This window comes from Bison bison, unplaced genomic scaffold (genome assembly GCF_000754665.1).
Source record: "Bison bison bison isolate TAMUID 2011002044 unplaced genomic scaffold, Bison_UMD1.0 scf7180017864068, whole genome shotgun sequence".
Taxonomy (NCBI): Eukaryota; Metazoa; Chordata; class Mammalia; order Artiodactyla; family Bovidae; genus Bison; species Bison bison.
Window position 1 is genome coordinate 5,669,319 of NW_011494640.1, and position 20,690 is coordinate 5,690,008.

Here is a 20,690-nt window from a genome sequence, read left to right on the forward strand (position 1 = left end):
ACCCGCGCCCACGACTCAGCTTCAGCAGTGCCTGCTTCGTGGCCAATCTGTCTTTACACTCGCCAACATCTCTCTTCTTGCATTAATTTGAAATGAATCCTAGACATTCTATAATTTTATCTGTAAACATTTCATCATGTAGCTCAAGATCAGTTCAGTCACTCAGTGGTGACCAACACTTTGTGACCCCATGAATTGTAGCACACCAGGCCTCCCTGTCCATCTCCAACTCCCGGAGTTCACTCAAAACTCATGTCCATCGAGTCAGTGATGCCATCCAGCCATCTCATCCTCTGTTCTCCTCCTGCCCTCAGTCTTTCCCAGCATCAGGGTCTTTTCCAGTGAGTCAGCTCTTCGCATCAGGTGGCCAAAGTATTTGGAGTTTCAGCCTCAGCATCAGTCCTTCCAAAGAACACCCAGGACTGATCTCCTTTAGGATGGACTGGTTGGATCTCCTTGCAGTCCAAGGGACTCTCAAGAGTCTTCTCCAACACCACAGTTCAAAAGCATCAATTCTTCGGCACTCAGCTTTCTTCACAGTCCAACTGTCACATCCATACATGACCACTGGAAAAACCATAGCCTTGACTAGACAGACCTTTGTTGGCAAAGTAATATCTCTTCTTTTGAATATGCTATCTAGGTTGGTCATAACTTTCCTTCCAAAGAGTTAGCGTCTTTTGATTTCATGGCTGCAGTCACCATCTGTAGTGATTTTGGAGCGCAGAAAAATAAAGTCTGACACTGTTTCCACTGTTTCCCCATCTATTTCCCATGAAGTGATGGGACCGGATGCCATGATCTTCGTTTTCTGAATGTTGAGCTTTAAGCCAACTTTTTCACTCTCCACTTTCACTTTCATCAAGAGGCTTTTGAGTTCCTCTTCACTTTCTGCCATAAGGGTGGTGTCATCTGCATATCTGAGGTTATTGATATTTCTCCCGGCAGTCTTGATTCCAGCTTGTGCTTCTTCCAGCCCAGCGTTTCTCATGATGTACTCTGCATATAAGCCAAGATAATGCCCCTTAAAACACACATACACATAGGCACGTACATCCAGATTACTATTGTTATATCTGAAAAAGAAACCAGTAATTCCTTCTTAATAGATGCCAGTCAGTGAGCTTTCCATTGTCTGAAATGGAAAAGCAAAAGTAAATGAATAAATAAGTAAATTTCTTGTGAACTGGTAGTTGGGTCTAGAGACTTTTTCAGGTTCAAGTTTGATTCTTACTTTCCTCTGATGGGGAGAGCCGAAGTGGTAGTGTTTTCTCATATTTAGGAAGCATATAAAGTTAGATCACCTCCTAAGCCATCAAAACTCGGTTCTTAGATAACAGGGATTACAAATGAAAGTATTTTATATCTAATGATCAGTCTCCATTTATTAGGAGTAAAAGAAGTAATTTTGTTGAAATATATACTGAGTCGTGTCCCTATTCTTTGCAGCCCTGTGGACTTTAGCCCGTCAGGCTCCTCTGTCCAAGGACTTTTCCAGGCAAGACTGCTGGAGTAGGTAGCCATTTCCTTTTCCAGGGGATCTTCCCGACCCAGGGATCTAACTCAAGTCTCCCACATTGTAGGCAGATTCTTTACTATCAAAGACACCTGGGAAGCCCACAGAAAGAATATCTCTCCCTTCTATTTGGTTACCCAGGGGAATAGTTGGCATAGGAAAAATATCTCCTACCCTTTATTAACCAGTTTTCCATTCAAAGTGCTGCTGTTATTAATTATCATTGTCAAGCAGGTTGAAATGTGTTTTAGACATTTCACTGATTTTCATTGATGATTAAATTTTCCACTCTTTGATCTTTTTTGGTGTGATCTCAGTAGTTTTTGAAGCCCTCTTTGCTTTCTGGTGAGTCAAGCTCAATAACTCCAACCCCACACCTGAAATCAGGTATTGCCTCAGAGAGCCCTGGTTTTCTTTATAGGAAATGGTATTTAGATCCCACAGTCTCGGCTGTAGGTGTATTTGCTACTGGATTGATCATTGTTATTAGACTTGTTTAATGGACAAACTTGATTATACTTAATATTTTAAGATAAAAATAATGAGTTCATACTGATAATGCCAATTCAAATTCAGGTCTTCAGGGATTTTATTTATCGGGTATTTCATACCAAAGATTTCAGTTCCCAGGAATAGTTATTTATTTATTAGGACTTCCCTGGTGGCTCAGATGGTAAAGGATGTACCTGCTACGTTGGAGACCTGCCTTCGGTCCCTGGAGAAGGGAATGGCTAGCCACTCTAGTATTCTTGCCTGGAGAATTCCATGGACAGAGGAGCCCAGCAGGCTATAGTCCCTGGGGGCAAAGAGAGTTGAACACGGCTGAGTGAATGTCACTTTCATTTATTTACTTTATCCTACAGTACAAAATTCAGCTTTACACCAAAAATAGTCACATTGAGAAAGTTTTAATTTTGCAATAGTTCTTTTTTTTGTTCTTGGGTTGTATCTCACTTTATGGTCAGCTTTTGTATTTTAGAGTCATTTGAAATAATTATGTTCATGTTGCCAGGTTGGTTTGGCTCCTTTGCTTTATTTTGCTTGTAATTTTTAGGTATTGACTTTAAAATGTTATCTGGCTTTTATAATTCATGTTATTTACAAAGTTCCTGAAGTCAGATCTATAAATTTTTAAAAGTCTTAACATCTTTTACTATCCCTGTAGCCTGTTTCCGCCTCCCACACAAATAACCTTTGTAATTTTATGGCCTGTCCTTTTGCTGTTTACTTAAGAAAACAAAAACAAATCCATATTGTCTACTTCATACACACTGCCTTTGTTAGATAAGAGTAGTAAACTTTGCCTTCCTTTTAACAGTAAATCTTGGTGTTCACTCTTCATAGATGCTGTCCTTATCATGCACAGAGAGAAGTGGGTGGGGAGAGAGGGAGGGGAGGGTCTCCCATGCCTTTTGTGAAGTTGTCATAATGCTGCAGTGTGTGGATGTACAGTTTCTTAGCCAGTCCCGTGTTGCACATTTGGGTGACTTCCAGTCTTGGTTGTGTTACAGTGAAATACAGCTTTCCTATTTTTTCCTTTTATCTTTAGGCTAGATTTTTAGAAAGAGGATTGTGGTATAAAGGGTCTAGGCATACAACATTTTGGTAGATGTAAATAAATCAGCCTCTGTTGGAGATTATAATGCATATCCTTGGGCTATTATACATCGCCTACTTTATAGTAATAATGTTACCATATCCCAAACAGTGTAAGCACTTTGCAGCAGTTTAACTTTTTCTCTTGCCATCCTTTATGTTGTTGTTTTGTTTTGCTTACACACGTGTTAGAAAGACGGTGGGGCAGTTTTTGTTTTAAAACATCCATCTTCTTTTATTTTTGCCCACATATATGTACCATTTCCAGTACTCTTACTTCTTTCCTGCAGTTCCTTTCTCCTATCTGGATTGTTTCCCTTCAGCCTAAAGAACTTTTCTTACATCGGAATAAATGCTAGTAGTGATTTCTCTCTGCTTTTGTTTGAAATCCTTGATTTGCCTTAAGTTTCAAAAAATCATTTCCCCAGGTGTAAAAATCTCATGTTAGCCCTTTGTAATGTCTCTTCTGGTTTCCATAGTTTCTGTTTAAAAATCTTACTATAAACTTTTCAAGGCAATTCTTTTCTCCCCTGGCTTCTTTTAAGATTTACTTTGTATTAATTTTTAATAGTTTGACTATATTAGGCCCATGTGACATTTTCTTTCATTTTCAATTTGCTTGAGTTTCACTGAACCTTTGAATCTGTGAGTTCATACCTTTCATCAGTTTTGGAAAATTGTTGGCCATTATCTCTTCATATATTGTTTCTTTTATCTCATTGTCTATTCAGGTGTTCTCCTTCATTTTCTCTGGGAGTATCAGGATTGTAGACGTTCAGACTTTGCACTCCATCCACTGGGTCTCTCTAGCTCTGTTTTTGTTTTTCCCAGAATTTTTTTTTTTCCTTATGCCTAGTTTGAAAACTTTCTGTTGACCACATTTCAGATTCACTAATTCTTTTTTCTGTTTTCTTCTTCCATCTTTGGTTAAATTCATCAATGAATTTTAGATTTCAGGTGTGTTTTCCAGTTCTAGGCAGTTATTTGATTTTTAAAAATAGATTCCGGTTCTCTTTGAAATTCATTACATTCCATTTTGTCCATCTTTGTTTATCCTTGCAATTTGTTTTATTTATTTTGTATTCAAGTATAGCCAATTAACTATGTTGTGATAGTTTCAGGTGGACACCAAAGCAACTCAGCTATCCATATATATACATGTATCTGTTCTCTCCTAAGCTCCCCTCCTGTCCAGGCTGCCACATGTCATTAAGCAGAGTTCCCTGTGCTGTATATGTATAGTAGGACTTTTTTGGTTATCTATTTTAAATATAGCAGTGCATACGTGTTGATCCCAAGCTCTTCAACTATCACTTCCTCCGTGACTTAAATTTGCAATTTATTAATTACAGTTATGGAGCCTTTCCTGGTGGCTCAGACAGTAAAGAATCTGCCTGCAACGCGGGAGACCCAGGTTTGATCCCTGGGTTGGGAGGATCCCCTGGAGAAGAGAATGACAACCCACTCCAGTATTGCCTCTAAAATTCCATGGACAGAGGAGCCTGGTGGGCTACAGTCCATGGGGTTGCAAAGACTCAGACATGACTGAGTGTCTAACACAATTGCAGTTACAGAATACCTAGTTTATAGTTTCTATTGGTTTTCAGTTCATTTCAGTTCAGTCGCTCAGTCGTGTCCGACACTTTGTGACTCCATGAATCGCAGCACGCCAGGCCTCCCTGTCCATCACCAACTCCCGGAGTTCACTCAGACTCACGTCCATCAAGTCAGTGATGCCATCCAGCCATCTCATCCTCTGTCGTCCCCTTCTCCTCCTGCCCTCAATCCCTCCCAGCATCAGAGTCTTTTCCAATGAGTCAACTCTTCGCATGAGGTGGCCAAAGTACTGGAGTTTCAGCTTTAGCTTCATTCCTTCCAAAGAACACCCAGGGCTGATCTCCTTTAGAATGGACTGGTTGGATTGAATGGACTGGTTAGATCTCCTTGCAGTCCAAGGGACTCTCAGGAATCTTTTCCTACACCACAGTTCAAAAGCATCAATTCTTCGGTGCTCACCTTTTTCACAGGCCAACTCTCAAATCCTACTATTGGTGTTAGTCTGCTTCTATTGTCTTTTGCCCCCTTTTGATTGTTAGTCACATACTCCTCAGCCATATCTGGTAATTGATTATGTGAACTGAAGAGACCCCAAGTGGTATTTTCTGTTAGTGTTTCCTCTTCTTCAGTGTTAAACACTGTCATAAGCTGACCACTTTGCTCCAGTCAGGGCTGTAGCTTGTTTCATATATGGCTCATTTCACCTCTGGCTTATCCCTGTTTGTCATGAGCCTCATAGGGTTTTTGCGGAGGTGTGGCGGTGGGTGGGTGGGGGGGGGAGTTCCTGTTTTCTTTTTTGAATTTTTCATACCATGGACCTTGTGGGATCTTAGTTTCCTGACCAGGGATTGAACCCACACCTTCGGCACTGAAAGCTGAGTCCTGTCCACTGAACCTCCAGGAAATTCCCTCTCCCAGGGTTTGTGGGGTTGAGAACCATGCACATCTCCATCTACTTAGACTTTATATTCATTATGCAGTCTGAAAATGTTGCAGATGTCTTGAGGATGGGGGCACTGGCCATGTGTGTTTGAGTCAGGCCTCCTCCCTCTGTGGGGATTTTGTCCTCTGAGTACCCTGAGACTGCAGGTGTTTGCATTGTCTTAGCAGAACCTCTGACTCAATCCATGGTCCTCTTCACGGCCGCAGAACTTAGCAGATGTCCAGTGGGGCCAATTCACACTTGAACACACCAGCCTCCTGTGACTCTCGAAAATGCTGGGACTTATCTTTCTTCAGTATCAGCAGTCAGTAAACTCCTGCCCATGGGCCACGTCAGCCTCCTGCTTGTTTTGATATAGCCTATGAACTAAAAATGACTTTTAAATGGCTGAAAAAGTTTTAAAGAAGTATATTTTGTTACATGAAAATTAAATTCAAATTTCAGTGTGTATAAATAAACTTTGGTTGGAATATAGCCATGTTTGGCTTATTGCCTGTGTCTGTTTTCATGCCACAATGCCAGGATCGAGTAATGGCAACAGCGACCCTGTGGCTTATAAAGCCCAAAACATTTACTGTCTTGGCTCTTTATAAAAAAATGTTTGCCTTCTGACCCATAATCTTTGATCAGTTCAGTTCAGTAGCCCAGTCATGTCCGACTCTTTGCGACCCCATGAACTGCAGCATGCCAGGCCTCCCTATCCATCACCAGCTCCTGGAGTTCACTCAAACTCACGTCCATCGAGTTGGCGATGCATCCAGCCATCTCATCCTCTGTCGTCCCCTTCTCCTCCTGCCCCCAGTCCCTCCCAGCATCAGAGTCTTTTTCAATGAGTCAGCTCTTCGCATGAGGTGGCCAAGGTATTGCAGTTTCAGCTTTAGCATCAATCCTTCCAGAGAACACCCAGGACTGATCTCCTTTAGAATGGACAAGTTGGATCTTCTTGCAGTCCAAGGGACTCTCAAGAGTCTTCTCCAACACCATAGTTCAGAAGCATCAATTCTTTGGTGCCCAGCTTTCTTCACAGTCCAACTCTCACATCCGTACATGATCACTGGAAAAACCATACTCTTGACTAGATGGACCTTTGTTGGCAAAGTAATGTCTCTGTTTGTGAATACGCTATCTAGGTTGGTCATAACTTTCCTTCCAAGGAGTAAGTGTCTTTTAATTTCATGGCTGCAATCACCATCTGCAGTGATTTTGGAGCCCCCCAAAATAAAGTCTGCCGCTGTTTCCCCATCTATTTCTCATGAAGCGATGGGAAATGATCAGATGCCATGATCTTCGTTTTCTGAATGTTGAGCTTTAAGCCAACTTTTTCACTCTCCTCTTTCACTCTCATCAAAAGGCTTTTTAGTTCCTCTTCACTTTCTGCCATAAAGGTGGTGTCATTTGCATATCTGATGTTATTGATATTTCTCCTGGCAGTCTTGATTCCAGCTTGTGCTTCTTCCAGCCCAGCATTTCTCATGATGTTCTCTGCATATAAGTTAAATAATCAGGGTGACAATATACAGCCTTGACGTACTCCTTTTCCTATTTGGAACCAGTCTGTTGTTCCATGTCCAGTTTCTAACTGTTGCTTCCTGACCTGCATATAGGTTTCTCAAGAGGCAGGTCTGGTATTCCCACCTCTTTCAGAATTTTCCACAGTTTATTTTGATCCACACAGTCAAAGGCTTTGGCATAGTCAATAAAGCAGAAATAGATGTTTTTCTGGAACTCTCTTGCTTTTTTGATGATCCAGCAGATGTTGGCAATGTGATCTCTGTTTCCTCTGCCTTTCTGAAACCAGCTTGAACATCTGGAAGTTCACGGTTCATGTATTGCTGAAGCCTGGCTTGGAGAATTTGAAGCATTACTTTACCAGTGTGTGAGATGAGTGAAATTTTGTGGTAGTTTGAGCATTCTTTGGCATTGCCTTTCTTTGGGATTGGAATGAAAACTGACCTTTTCCAGTCCTGTGGCCACTGCTGAGCTTTCCAAATTTACTGGCATGTTGAGTGCAGCACTTTCATAGCATCATCTTTCAGGATTTGAAAGAGCTCAACTGGAATTCCATCACCTCCACTAGCTTTGTTCGTAGTGATGCTTTCTAAGGCCCTCTTGACGTCATATTCCAGGATGTTTGGCTCTAGGTCAGTGATCACAGCATTGTGATTATCTGGGTCGTGAAGATCTTTTTTGTACAGTTCTGTGTATTCTTGCCACCTCTTCTTAGTATCTTCTGCTTCTTGTCCTTTTCTCCTTTGATTTTTGCTTCTCTTCTTTTCTCAGCTATTTGCAAGGCCTCCCCAGACAACCATTTTGCTTTTTTACATCTCTTTTCCATGGGGATGGTCTTGATCTCTGTCTCCTGTATAATGTCATGAACCTCTGTCCATAGTTCATCAGGCACTCTTATCGATCAGATCTAGTCCCTTAAATCTATTTCTCACTTCCACTGTATAATCATAAGGGATTTGATTTAGGTCATACCTGAATGGTCTAGTGGTTTTCCCTACTTTCTTCAATTTAAGTCTGAATTTGGCAATAAGGAGTTCCTGATCTGAGCCACAGTCAGCTCCTGGTCTTGTTTTTGCTGGCTGTATAGAGCTTCTCCATCTTTGGCTGCAAAAAATATAATCAATCTGATTTTGGTGTTGACCATCTGCTGATGTCCATGTGTAGAGTCTTCTCTTGTGTTGTTGGAAGAGGGTGTTTGCTATGACCAGTGCGTTCTTTTGGCAAAACTCTATTAGTCTTTGCCCTGCTTCATTCCGTATTCCAAGGCCAAATTTTCCTGTTACACCAGGTGTTTCTTGACTTCCTACTTTTGCATTCCAGTCCCCTATAATGAAAAGGACATCTTTTTTGGATGTTAGTTCTAAAAGGTCTTGTAGGTCTTCATAGAACCGTTCAGCTTCAGCTTCTTCAGCATTAACTGGTTGCGGCATAGACTTGGATTACTGTGATATTGAATGGTTTGCCTTGGAAACTAACAGAGATCATTCTGTCATTTTTGAGATTGCATCCAAGTACTGCATTTCGGACTCTTGTGTTGACCATGATGGCTACTCCATTTCTTCTGAGGGATTCCTGCCCATAGTAGTAGATATAATGGTCATCTGAGTTAACTTCACCCATTCCAGTCCATTTTAGTTTGCTGATTCCTAGAATGTCGACGTTCACTCTTGCCATCTCCTATTTGACCACTTCCAATTTGCCTTGGTTCATGGACCTAACATTCCAGGTTCCTATGCAATATTGTTCTTTACAGCATTGGACCTTGCTTCTATCACCAGGCACATCCACACCTGGGTATTGTTTTTGCTTTGGCTCCATCCCTTCATTCTTTCTGGAGTTATTTCTCCACTGATCTCCAGTAGCATATCGGGCCCCTACTGACCTGGGGAGTTTCTCTTTCAGTATCCTATCATTTTGCCTTTTCATACTGTTCATGGGGTTCCCAAGGCAAGAATACTGAAGTGGTTTGCCATTCCTTTCTCCAGTGGACCACATTCTGTCAGACCTCTCCACCATGACCCACCCGTCTTGGGTGGCTCCACACAGCATGGCTTAGTTTCATTGAGTTAGACAAGGCTGTGGTCCTAGTGTGATTAGATAGTTTTCTGTGATTATAGTTTCAGTGTGTCTGCCCTCTGATGCCCTCTCAGAACACCTACTGTCTTACTTGGATTTCTCTTACCTTGGACGTGGGGTATCTCTTTACGGCTGCTCCAGCAAAGTGCAGCCACTGCTCCTTACCTTGAATGAGGGGTATCTCCTCACTGGCCGCCGCTCCTGACCTTGAACGTGGCGTAGCTCCTCTTGGCCTTCCTGCACCCATGCAGCCAGTGCTCCTTCGACGTGGGGTTGCTCCTCTCAGCAACCTTTGATAGTGTGGTTTTTTTCAAAGTGTAGTTTGTGAGTTCCTCGGTTGTGCCTGAGATCCTTACATTGAATTCATAAGGCCAAGGCTGATGGTAATTAGTAAGATTTTTCCTTTTCTCTCGTTTGAACTAAAAGTGTAGAAGCTGTGGGGGGTGTAAAACTGCTGGTACCTTAATAAGAATCAAGGCAGAGATACCAAATGACTGGCAGTCATGTTATTCTGCAATGTTAAATAGGTACATGTCTTTTAAATAATCTTCGTGACAAAGTAGGGTCCTTTTTTTTTTTCTTCCACTTCATCTCAGATAACCTTGTATCATAGGTTGAGAGTGGAAGTGAAAGTGACTGTACAGCTGTTTTATTAAGCTTGACATTTAAATGATTTGCAGCGACAGCAAAATAGTGCTACTACATTTTTTTTGTTTTGGAAAAATATGGTCTTTTCCACAAAAAGTTTGTTTATATTAATATGTAATGAATTAATCAAGTACTTAAAATTTTTTCTCTTTTAATTCCCGACACAATTTATAAATAACAGTAGATATAAACCATGTACGCAAGAGTGCTTTGGGGACTGGGGAGGGATTCTCAGTAATTTTGTATAAAATAATCCTTAGAACCAAAATTCACTGATCTGTTTGAGGTTATTTCTCTTCATATAGCAAAGGAAAATAATGGCATTGACTTTCTGTTGTTGCTTTCAGTTTGAGATAAGGTCTTTTTACGACCATCCCAAAAGACCAGTGGCATTATGACAATTTTTTTTTTAATGATTACTTTGATCATGCTGAAATGATCCATATGCTTAGAACTGCCAGCCTCAATATTTATAAGACATACCATTGCTTGTGTTAATTTTTCCTATTTTAGGTTGTGGTTTTTAGGGTATACTTTGAATGATTTCATTCTTTAAAAACAAATCCAGAAGCAGCTAAGGATTCTTTTGTTTTCACAGTTATTTTCCCTTAATTTTTTTTTCTCTCACATTATTTCAACACAAAAATGGTAAGCCTGCCCTAAGTGGAACTGATTTTATTTAGTTTGAAGAATTTTAAAGAGGCTGTTCCTTTGAACTGCAATTTCTTGTAGTATATTTATGGGTGGACTCTTAATTATGATGAAAAGAGTTAGTGATATTCTGCAGTTCGATAGCCACAGCCTTAAATAATAGAGAAAACAGACTTTGTGAGGATTATTGTGCATCCCTTTGAAAGGTGTTTGCCCTCCAAGAAGATCATTCCTGTTTAATTGGGGGGGGGGGGAATTGCTGTTCATGTGAATTCTACATTCATTGACAGTTTCCAAATGTGTATCATTTCTAAGCATTTCAGTAGTAAGTGGATTTTTTCATTTCAGTAGTAAGTGGGAAAAATCCAATACACAAGGAGCAATTGGAAAAGGTCTTGAGAATGAAAGGGTTTGAATAACATCAGGTTTATATTTGTAAGTTTTAATGGAGTTAATAATGGTTACAAGAAGGAGGGTGTCCAGGAAAATTTGAAACACATTTGTAGACTTTATTTTTGACTTAGTTTATTGATAACTTATTTATTGTGGTAGTTGAGTCTTAGCATTTTTCAAATGTTTTGAGGATGGAATTAAACCTTTAAAGTAGAAGTTCTCTAAAGCACTGTGGTAGCAGCATATGCACATGAAGTGAGAGGAGGTGAAAAGGCTCATCTTTTGATGTTTTGGGAAATCATTCTTGGCATTCCCTTTGGTTAAATGCATTATTGTTCTGTTTGTCTTTATTTCTGTGCTTTCACTGTTACTTGCATTCCATTTATTCTGATGGAGGTGTTTAGAGGTATATAACATTTCCTTTGATGCCTGGGCATCATTGTTTACCAGGTTTTTATTACGGCAGAAGAGACTTTTTGCTCATTAGATAATACATATTTTTAAAAAGCAGGTAGCTCAGCTGATAAAGACTCTGCCTGCAATACAAGAGACCCCGGTTCAATTCCTGGGTTAGGAAGATCCCCTGGAGAAGGGATAGGCTACCCACTCCAGTATTCTTAGGCTTCCCTGGTGGCTCAGTTGGTAAAGAGTCTGCCTGCAATGTGGGAGACCTGGGTTTGATCCCTGGGTTGGAAAGATCCCCTGGAAGAGGGCATGGCAACCCACTCCAGTATTCTTGCCTGGAGAATCCCCATGGAGAGAAGACCCTGGCAGACTGCAGTCCATGGGGTTGCAGAAAGTTGGATACAACTGAGCAACTCAGTATACACATGCTAAGTGTAGTCAGTCCATGTTAGTCTTAGGGATATTACTTTTTGTTGCATCTGTTAAAATCAATCAACATCTCTCATTTAAAAAGATTAAAAGAGGAGAGTATAAATAACTGTGACATTGCTTTAAGGCCCAGTAAAATTCCTCTTTAGTTGGGATCCAAAGAAGAAAAGTAGCCAGCTGACTGTGTAAAGTTACACTTAACAGCTAGTAATAATTTTCTTAAAGGTTTAAAAGTAGTGATTTTATTTCTGTGTGCAGGTTCTAAGGCCCAGCAGCTTCTGCAAGGACTACAAGCAAGCGACGAAAGCCAGCAGCTCCAAGCCGTTATTGAGATGTGTCAGTTACTGGTTATGGGGAATGAGGAGACGCTGGGAGGGTTTCCTGTCAAGAGTGTAGTTCCAGCTTTGGTAAGAGAATTTTCCCCTCATTTTATCCCACTCATGCCCTGAGTGCTGCTCTTATTTTTATAAAAGCATGATCATTGTCATTAGGAACTTTAGAATATAATAGAACTAAGAGTAGAGTGTAGCTTATCCTTTTATTTCAGGCCTATAGAGATTGTGCATGACTTAATGATGAATGACTAAAATTTCTAAACTATCTCTTGGTGAATAGTTACCTTATCTTTGATACCTAAATGATCCATGTAGTTTTCCATTTTAAGTGGTTATCCCCTTTAGGTGGTAACTTGACTTACTATGCCAAAATTCACATGCTTTTTTTCTTTTAAACTCATGATTCATGGGACAATAACAAAACAGCTCACTTGTGGGTTGTCTTTGTAGGCAGTCAATACTTCCTGCTTGATAGTTGTGTGCATGGCCATGCAGTCCAGCCAGAAGAAGACCAAATGGATTCTCCAGCTTAAAAAAGGGGGTTATGTTAAATAGAAATAGGAGAAACAAAACAACAGTACTCAGCAATAGAAAAACGAGTTAAAAAAATGATTTTCAACACAGTTATGAGTTGATGTTTAGAATTTTTTAACATCTTAATCCCTTACGCTTTTTAATGTGAAAACAAAAAGAGAAATTGCCATTAGTAAGTGTGTAGGCCCTTGAACATGATAAGTCTTTTAAGTAGTGGCTTGGTAATATTCACAATGCAAGATTAAAGAAATTGATTATAATTTAAGATTAAAATTAAATCTGAATAAAATCAAGACAAGATTAACATAGACATGAATATATTCATAGCATATATTACATTGCAAGTTAAAATAAATATCATTTAAGTCTTTGTTTGCACATCTAGTAAAGTTGAGAAAAATGGAACCAGGATTGGAGTATCAGATTGTCTCGTGGAGAGCCAGTCAAATACAGGATGATACAGTCTTGGTTCTGCTTGTTGGCTGGCTCTGCTCTAGCAGAGAGTAGTGAAGGATAGAGCAGTCTCTCTTCCTGTGCAGACCTCCTGCTAACAGAAGCTGGCTCTCAAGCCTACCTGTGCCATCCCACAGGCTTGCATATTAATATTTTTTAACATTTCATGAAAGTGATATTATCCTTTGTATTCTGACATTCACCTATGTTTATATGCATGCTCAAGTTATTGATTTCTTCAACAGCTGTCTTTTAGGACCTGAATTAACTTCCTTGTTTGTTTTTGTTCATTTAAAAATAAACAGTAATAAAGAACTAGGTTACCATGTATCAATACTATCTCTTTTAAACTGTAGCTTTTAGTTAAATAAAGAAACTGTTAAATCTGGACCAAAACATTAACAAAATCTAGTTCTTCTTAATTTGCTGGTTATTGATTGGATTCGAGTACTTAGTGGACCTGTGCAAGTCAGCTCATGCTATTAGTAGTGAGTTGTCCAGATTTGTCCTTCATAACAGTTGAATGTTACAAACATATATCCATCAATCACCATACACTTGTATGACCATAAACAGTCATTTTGGTGAAGAATCTATTTCCAGCACTTCTCAAATGTGGTCTTAAAAGGGTCAATTCAGTCGCTCAGTCGTGTCCGACTCTTTGCAACCCTATGAATTGCAGCAGGCCAGGCCTCCCTGTCCATCACCATCTCCCGGAGTTCACTGAAACTCACATCCATCGAGTCGGTGATGCCATCCAGCCATCTCATCCTCTATCGTCCCCTTCTCCTCCTGCCCCCAATCCCTCTCAGCATCAGAGTCTTTTCCAATGAGTCAACTCTTCGCATGAGGTGGCCAAAGTATTGGAGTTTCAGCTTTAGCATCATTCCTTCCAAAGAACACCCAGGGCTGATCTCCTTTAGAATGGACTGGTTGGATCTCCTTGCAGTCCAAGGGACTCTCAAGAGTCTTCTCCAACACCATAGTTCAAAAGCACCAATTCTTCGGCACTCAGCTTTCTTCACAGTCCAACTCTCACATCCATACATGACCACTGGAAAAACCATAGCCTTGACTAGACAGACCTTTGTTGGCAAAGTAGTCTCTGCTTTTGAATACGCTATCTAGGTTGGTCATAACTTTCCTTCCAAGGAGTAAGCGTCTTTTAATTTCATGGCTGCAGTCACCATCTGCAGTGATTTTGGAGCCCAGAAAAATAAAGTCTGACACTGTTTCCACTGTTTCCCCATCTATTTCCCATGAAGTGGTGGGACCGGATGCCATGATCTTCGTTTTCTGAATGTTGAGTTTTAAGCCAACTTTTTCACTCTCCACTTTCACTTTCATCAAGAGGCTTTTTAGTTCCTCTTCACTTTCTTCTATAAGGGTGGTGTCATCTACAAGGTTCATTCCCCCTTAAAGAATTGGAGAACTTACTGTTCTATCTGTTAACATAAGAATTCCTTTCAATTTAGAGTAGATGTTTTTTGTGAGTGATTTATAGGTGATATGAGACAGAGTGTGCATGCTCGCATGTGTTTGTGGGTTTATGTGGTATATTTAATAGAAATAGTTATCAAGACCTCTCATATATAGATATAATTACCCAGCATAATTCAGAGCTGAGAAGAATTCATATTAAATGAATATTATGTTAGAATATCTGATGTCTGTTATTATAATCATGTATTTAATTGGTACTTTACAGCTTAAATTTGACACATTTAAACTTTTCCATTGAACTGCAATGATTGCTTCCCCAAGTAGGAAGTTTCTTTGGTAGCTTTTACTACTTAAAGAAGATGGAGTGTGTGTATCTGTAGCAGTTTTGCTTGCCCTTTTTTGAAAAACACAGTTGGAAACTGCTTAAGGTCTTTTCCACAAGAAAAACTAAAATTAGATCTGATGTTTGGACTAATTCGTGTGTTTTTGAAATAATTACATTGAATTTTAATTAGTGCCTAATTCGTTTTTCATGTGATCAATATTGTGTTCAAATTCTATACTGTTGTGTATTTTACAGCTGAATTAAGTGGTGCTTAGCTCAACTTTTAGAGAAGCTGATCTATAAGAGTTTAAGCTATGATACTGAATCTGTACTGATAGTTAATTTAACAAATTTCTATAGGCTTCTGGTCCATTTATTTGTGTACTAAGTACTTGCTGACAGATAAGTCCTCAGTGATGTTTTCATGGGCTTCTGAAACGGGAGACAGTGTTACTAGGAGGGTTGGTTGTAAGCAACCTGAATGCTGACCCCAATCATGAGGTGATGATTATCCCTTGTCAGAGCTTCAGTGTACGAGTCATGCCATCCTATGCATAAGCATTTCTTGTGTATGCATGCTAGGTTTTAACTTGAGGTTATTTTTTTTATGGTAAAGTTCATGAGTCATACTGTTCTATTTCAGTTGAAATAGAAGAAATACTTCTAGGATTTTAAGAATATAGCTTCTAATACTTTGAAATCTTTTTAAACAGATAACATTGCTGCAGATGGAACATAATTTTGATATTGTAAGTATGTGCTATGTTTTAAAAGACTCACTCCAAACTTATTTTTTTTTGTTTTTATTGAGTGAACATGGCTTCTTTTGTAGATGAACCATGCTTGTCGAGCCTTAACATACATGATGGAAGCACTTCCTCGATCATCAGCTGTGGTAGTTGATGCAATTCCTGTCTTTTTAGAAAAGGTAATCCTACTTTTGCCTAACTGTTTGAAAGCAGGCATAGAGGAGTCAATGGACCTCCTGACTACTGAATTCTAAAGTTGTATATCAGATTGTAAGGCCACATTAAAAGACACATTTTAGCATCCATTATCTAACTAAAGTATATTTTTTAGCCAAGATTCCAGAAAAATGTTTTGTGTTTAGCAGATCGTAGTTTAAAGCTGATGCTAATAAGCATTTGTGTTATATCATCCCAGTGTTAAAATTTTTAATAATGGCAGTTATTGCACTAATGTAAAAATCTTTCAGAGAAGAACTTAAAGCACTTGATTAAAAATGATTTCATTGTTTCTAGAAAACATCCCAGTGAGGTTGATAGCTATTTATACCCTCATTTTACAGCTGAGGAGGCTGAGCCAGACAAAATGCCTTGCTCAAGGTCATAAAGTGAGGCAGTGGAGAAAGGAAATTTTTTCATATGGTCTGTGGTAGGTTGTTTTTGGTCTGTTTTAAGGACCTTTTTCTTTTTAATGCACAATAAAATTTGCATTATCTGAAAACCTTGAAATATGCTAAAAACTGTAAAACTTGATTTTTTAAAATTTGTTCCATAAACCAACCCGTTTATTTTAAATCTGAAGATTTAAAGTTATATAATTGAATTTTGTTTATTCTTTAAAACATATTTTTCAACATCTTATAAAGTGGTTGGAAGGAAGCTATATTGCCAATATGCTATAGCTTACATGCATAAGTCACTGGTTTCCTATGGTGGGTTTCAGGTTAGAAACAGTATTTATTGTTTAGTCGCTAAATCATGTCCAACTCTTTTCGACCCCATAAACTGTAGCCTGCCAGGCTCCTCTGTCCATGAGATTCCCCAGGTAAGAATACTGGAGTGGGTTGCCATTCCCTTCTCCAGGAATCTTCCCGACCTAGGGATCATACCTGTTATCTCTTGCATTGGCAGACAGATTCTTTACCACTGTGCCACCAGGGAAGCATAGAGGCAGTATAGATTGATGAAAATTAAAGATGTTTATTCCCATAGAAGATGAGTAGCAAGTAGAGCACTTGAATGATAACCTTGTTCCTTATTTGTATGTTCCCAGCTGCAAGTTATTCAGTGTATTGATGTGGCCGAGCAGGCCTTGACGGCCTTGGAGATGTTATCACGTAGACACAGTAAAGCCATTCTCCAGGCGGTAAGTGTTGTTACCAAAGGACTATTTCCTTTAATGTTGAATTTTAGATCCATATTTGTATTAGCTCCTAGATTGCAGCCTCTGTAAGGTTCCTATGCTGTTTCCAAAGTGATGTGCTAGACTTTTTTCTTTCTTTTCATAATTGCTGATAAAAGAGTACTTCTTCGCTTTTAACAGTTTTCCTATATTTTAGGGTGGTTTGGCAGACTGCTTGCTGTATCTAGAGTTCTTCAGCATAAATGCCCAAAGAAACGCGCTAGCAATTGCAGCCAATTGCTGCCAGAGTATCACGCCAGATGAATTTCATTTTGTGGCGGATTCCCTCCCATTGCTTACCCAAAGGCTAACCCACCAGGTAAAATGCAAACCTATCTTATGCGGCATAAAACATGTTTATTAAATTTTTTTAAAATGCCATTTTCACCTGGAGTCTTAAATCTTCCAACTGGGTATGTAAATTGGAAATGTTCTGATCTTTGTCTTTTCCTGTTAACTAGTCATAGACCATATTAGGTTATTTTATGAAATTTCAATGGATTTACCCAAATGACAAGGTATCAACTATTTTGACTTTAGGGGTAAATTTATTATTTCAGCAGAGACTTGAGTGTTTCCTATGTGATATGATGAGAATTTGCTTTTATAAAGATCACCCTTTCCTGAAAGCTGTTGAGTTAGGCAGAGAGGACCAGAGAGGGTATGGATTAAGATCAGAGAAGAAATGAGACTATGTATGTTCCACATAAAAATGAAATAAGAAATGTAGATTGCAGCTGTCTGGGACTGGCAAAGAACAGGAGCAGCTCTAGAGGAGAAGGCATCAGTGGGCCTGATGTACTATATGATAAGCAGAGCTCATGTAGCCTCTCTTGCAGGACAGATGAGCCAAGTTTGAAGGTTGTAGAGAAATATAATTTTCTTGTAATGTTTCAAAGTGTTGTTATTGCTAAAGAGATTTTAAGAGATTTGGCTTTTAAGTCATCTTTATAAAATATGCTTAAAAGCATCTCAGGGAAAATTAGATACATAAAACATACAGACATACCTCAGAGATAGTGTGGATTTGGTTCCAACCACTGCAATAAAGCAAAAGATCACAATAAAGGGCATCACAAGAATGTTTTAAAAGTTTCTACTTATAAGGCTGTTTAAAATGATAGGATGTTTATTTTTATTATAGTTTTTGTTTAGGTATTGAAATTGTAGAAGCACAAAAGTTGGTTTTTTTTTGATATAACTTGCTTTTTATTTGTTGAGGTCTTATAGGAAGTACAGATTTTATCAGTATGATTTCCCTTTGTATTAAAATCATGACTTTACTGATTGCTTGCTTAGGTTCACAGCATTTTCAAAACTCACATCTTTGAAGAATTTGGGGTTAGGATAATGAAAATGTTTTATATTAACAAACTTTATTTTCCTTTATTTAAAAAAAAACAAACAGGACAAAAAGTCAGTAGAAAGCACTTGCCTTTGTTTTGCACGTCTAGTGGACAACTTCCAACATGAGGAGGTAAGCATTTAGTCTGTTGATATTCTCATGAAGTTGTTAAACTGCTAACTCAGAATGTAACAGTTTTTTTTTTTTTTTTCCTTGTGTTTCTGCAGAATTTACTCCAGCAGGTTGCTTCCAAAGATCTGCTAACAAATGTTCAACAACTGTTGGTAGTAACTCCACCAATTTTAAGTTCTGGGATGTTTATAATGGTGGTTCGCATGTTTTCTCTGATGTGTTCCAATTGTCCAACTTTAGCAGTTCAACTTATGAAGCAAAGTAAGTGCTATTTTATTATTCTGTTTTAAACAAGAAAAATTGTGTGTGTTTAACCTCTGTTGATAAGTAGAGTCAACATAAGCAAGTAGAAATCACTAATATGTAGGCACTGGATAGTAAAGGAAGAAAAATGTTACTGTGTAACAAATCTGGGTGTGACAATATAGTAATGCTTTCTCCATACAGTTTTCAAAGTATATAGTGTATTAAAACTTTACTATTGGAGGGCTAAGGTCATTGCTTTCTATACAATCAGTTAAGTAATGATGCTTCCTGGGGTCACAAGAGTCAGACACGACTTAGTGACTCAACAGCAGTGATGCTTCATTAGGAGAATTCTGAGTTTATGTTACCAATAACTGCTTCTCTTCTGCTTACAGGTAGTCCTTTTGCCTACGTTAGATTTTCCAGCATTTTATGATTCCAGAATGCCTTCTCCCTCAAAATATTTACATAGATGAATGGCTTTGATCTTTGCTGGTTTAACATTTCTAAGCCCTTCTCAACCTTACCCTGTGCAGAATATTAACATTTTATCACCACTGCTATTACAGTCTCTAGTGGGCTTCCCAGGTGGCTCAGTGGTAAAGAATCTGCTTTCCATTGCAGATGTGGTTCTATTCCTAGGTCAGGAAGATCCCCTGGAGTAAGAAATGGTAACCCACTCCAGTATTCTTGTCTATGAAATCCCATGAACAGAGGAACCTGGTGGGCTATACAGTCCATGGTGTCACAAAGAGTCAGACACAACTGAGTGAGTGCACACATGTGTACACACACACACCCCTGAACACACACACACGCTGCTGTTGTAGTTGCCCGTTACTGTCTTTACTTTAGATTTCACAAGTTAATGTCAGAAGACTGTGGGTTTCAGAGAACATCTGTATATTTTGATTATTGCTAGTAGAGCATTTATCACTTCTGTATGAAACACTCATAATTGTGTATAGTTGTATATCCATAATTTTGCTTTCTGAGAATATTATCTTGGGAGTCTGTGATGACATTCACTGACAAACAGTCTTTGTACCTCTGCCTCAGGTAGATTATTAAGCGGTATAATAGTACTTTTCTTGTTGGGGAGGGAGGATGGGAAACTCAGGTTTAAATTTAGTCACATTAGTTGTGAATTTTAGCACATGGCACAGTTCTTTGTAGAAAAATAGTGTTGCTGAGGTGATTTATTGAAGACATAAAGCATTTTGTCATTCCTAAACTTAGTATTCCAGAGAACACTGTTTTGCTTATGCCCTGAACAAAGTCCTCTCTGCCAAGATAAGTTTGGGGAAGATCTTTTTTTTTTGAGTAGTCATAATGTACTTTCCTAATTAAAATTCCTAGAAGTCCCTTGAATTTTGGTTTCCCGAAGTTTGCACATAGATTATCTCTTGTTACCATATGGCACAGCATTTTTCCTATATCCTGGTTTGGGAAATTGCTATCTAAGTTTTGTTTTTGTTTTTAATGTTCTAGAATTACCTCGTTTGCATATTTTAGGAAGTTTGCCACATATTCATCATATAGAAGCCACTAGACTTACATTGTCTTTCTCCCTCAGTAACACAAAGGAAACATGAACCTATCTTGTTCTATTTTTTTTCAATCTCTGATCTTTTTTTTCTTTTTAAGTTACTATTACACCATTGCCATATATTCCGGTTTCTTAAGAAAGTTGGCAAAATGAATTTTTCAAAAATTTTTAAAGATTTAATCACTACTTGTGAAATTTCTATGAGGCAGAGATTTAACTATTCATAACTCCTCTCACCAAATTGAGGCTTCCCTGGTGGCTCAGAAGGTAAAGCATCTGCCTGCAATGTGGGAGATCCAGGTTCAATCCCTGGGTTGGGAAGATCCCCTGGAGAAAGAAATGGCAACCCACTTTAGTACTCTTGCCTGGAAAATACCATGGATGGAGGAGCCTGTTAGGCTATAGTCCATGGAGTCACAAAGATTCGGACACAACTGAGCAACTTCACTTTCTTTCT

At 38.9% G+C, this 20,690-nt stretch overlaps 1 protein-coding gene across 8 annotated transcripts in view; it reads left to right on the forward strand.

Moving 5' to 3' along the window:
- Positions 1-20,690, forward strand: part of TRIP12 (thyroid hormone receptor interactor 12) — a 154,623-nt gene that overhangs the window by 88,442 nt on the left and 45,491 nt on the right. For all 8 annotated transcript variants that reach the window (XM_010837012.1, XM_010837015.1, XM_010837013.1 and 5 more), the window contains 7 exons: positions 11,982-12,130; positions 15,527-15,562; positions 15,646-15,741; positions 16,833-16,925; positions 17,119-17,280; positions 18,370-18,438; positions 18,534-18,699. In XM_010837012.1, coding sequence (XP_010835314.1) covers positions 11,982-12,130; positions 15,527-15,562; positions 15,646-15,741; positions 16,833-16,925; positions 17,119-17,280; positions 18,370-18,438; positions 18,534-18,699 — 771 coding nt within the window. The remainder of the gene's footprint in view (positions 1-11,981; positions 12,131-15,526; positions 15,563-15,645; positions 15,742-16,832; positions 16,926-17,118; positions 17,281-18,369; positions 18,439-18,533; positions 18,700-20,690) is intronic.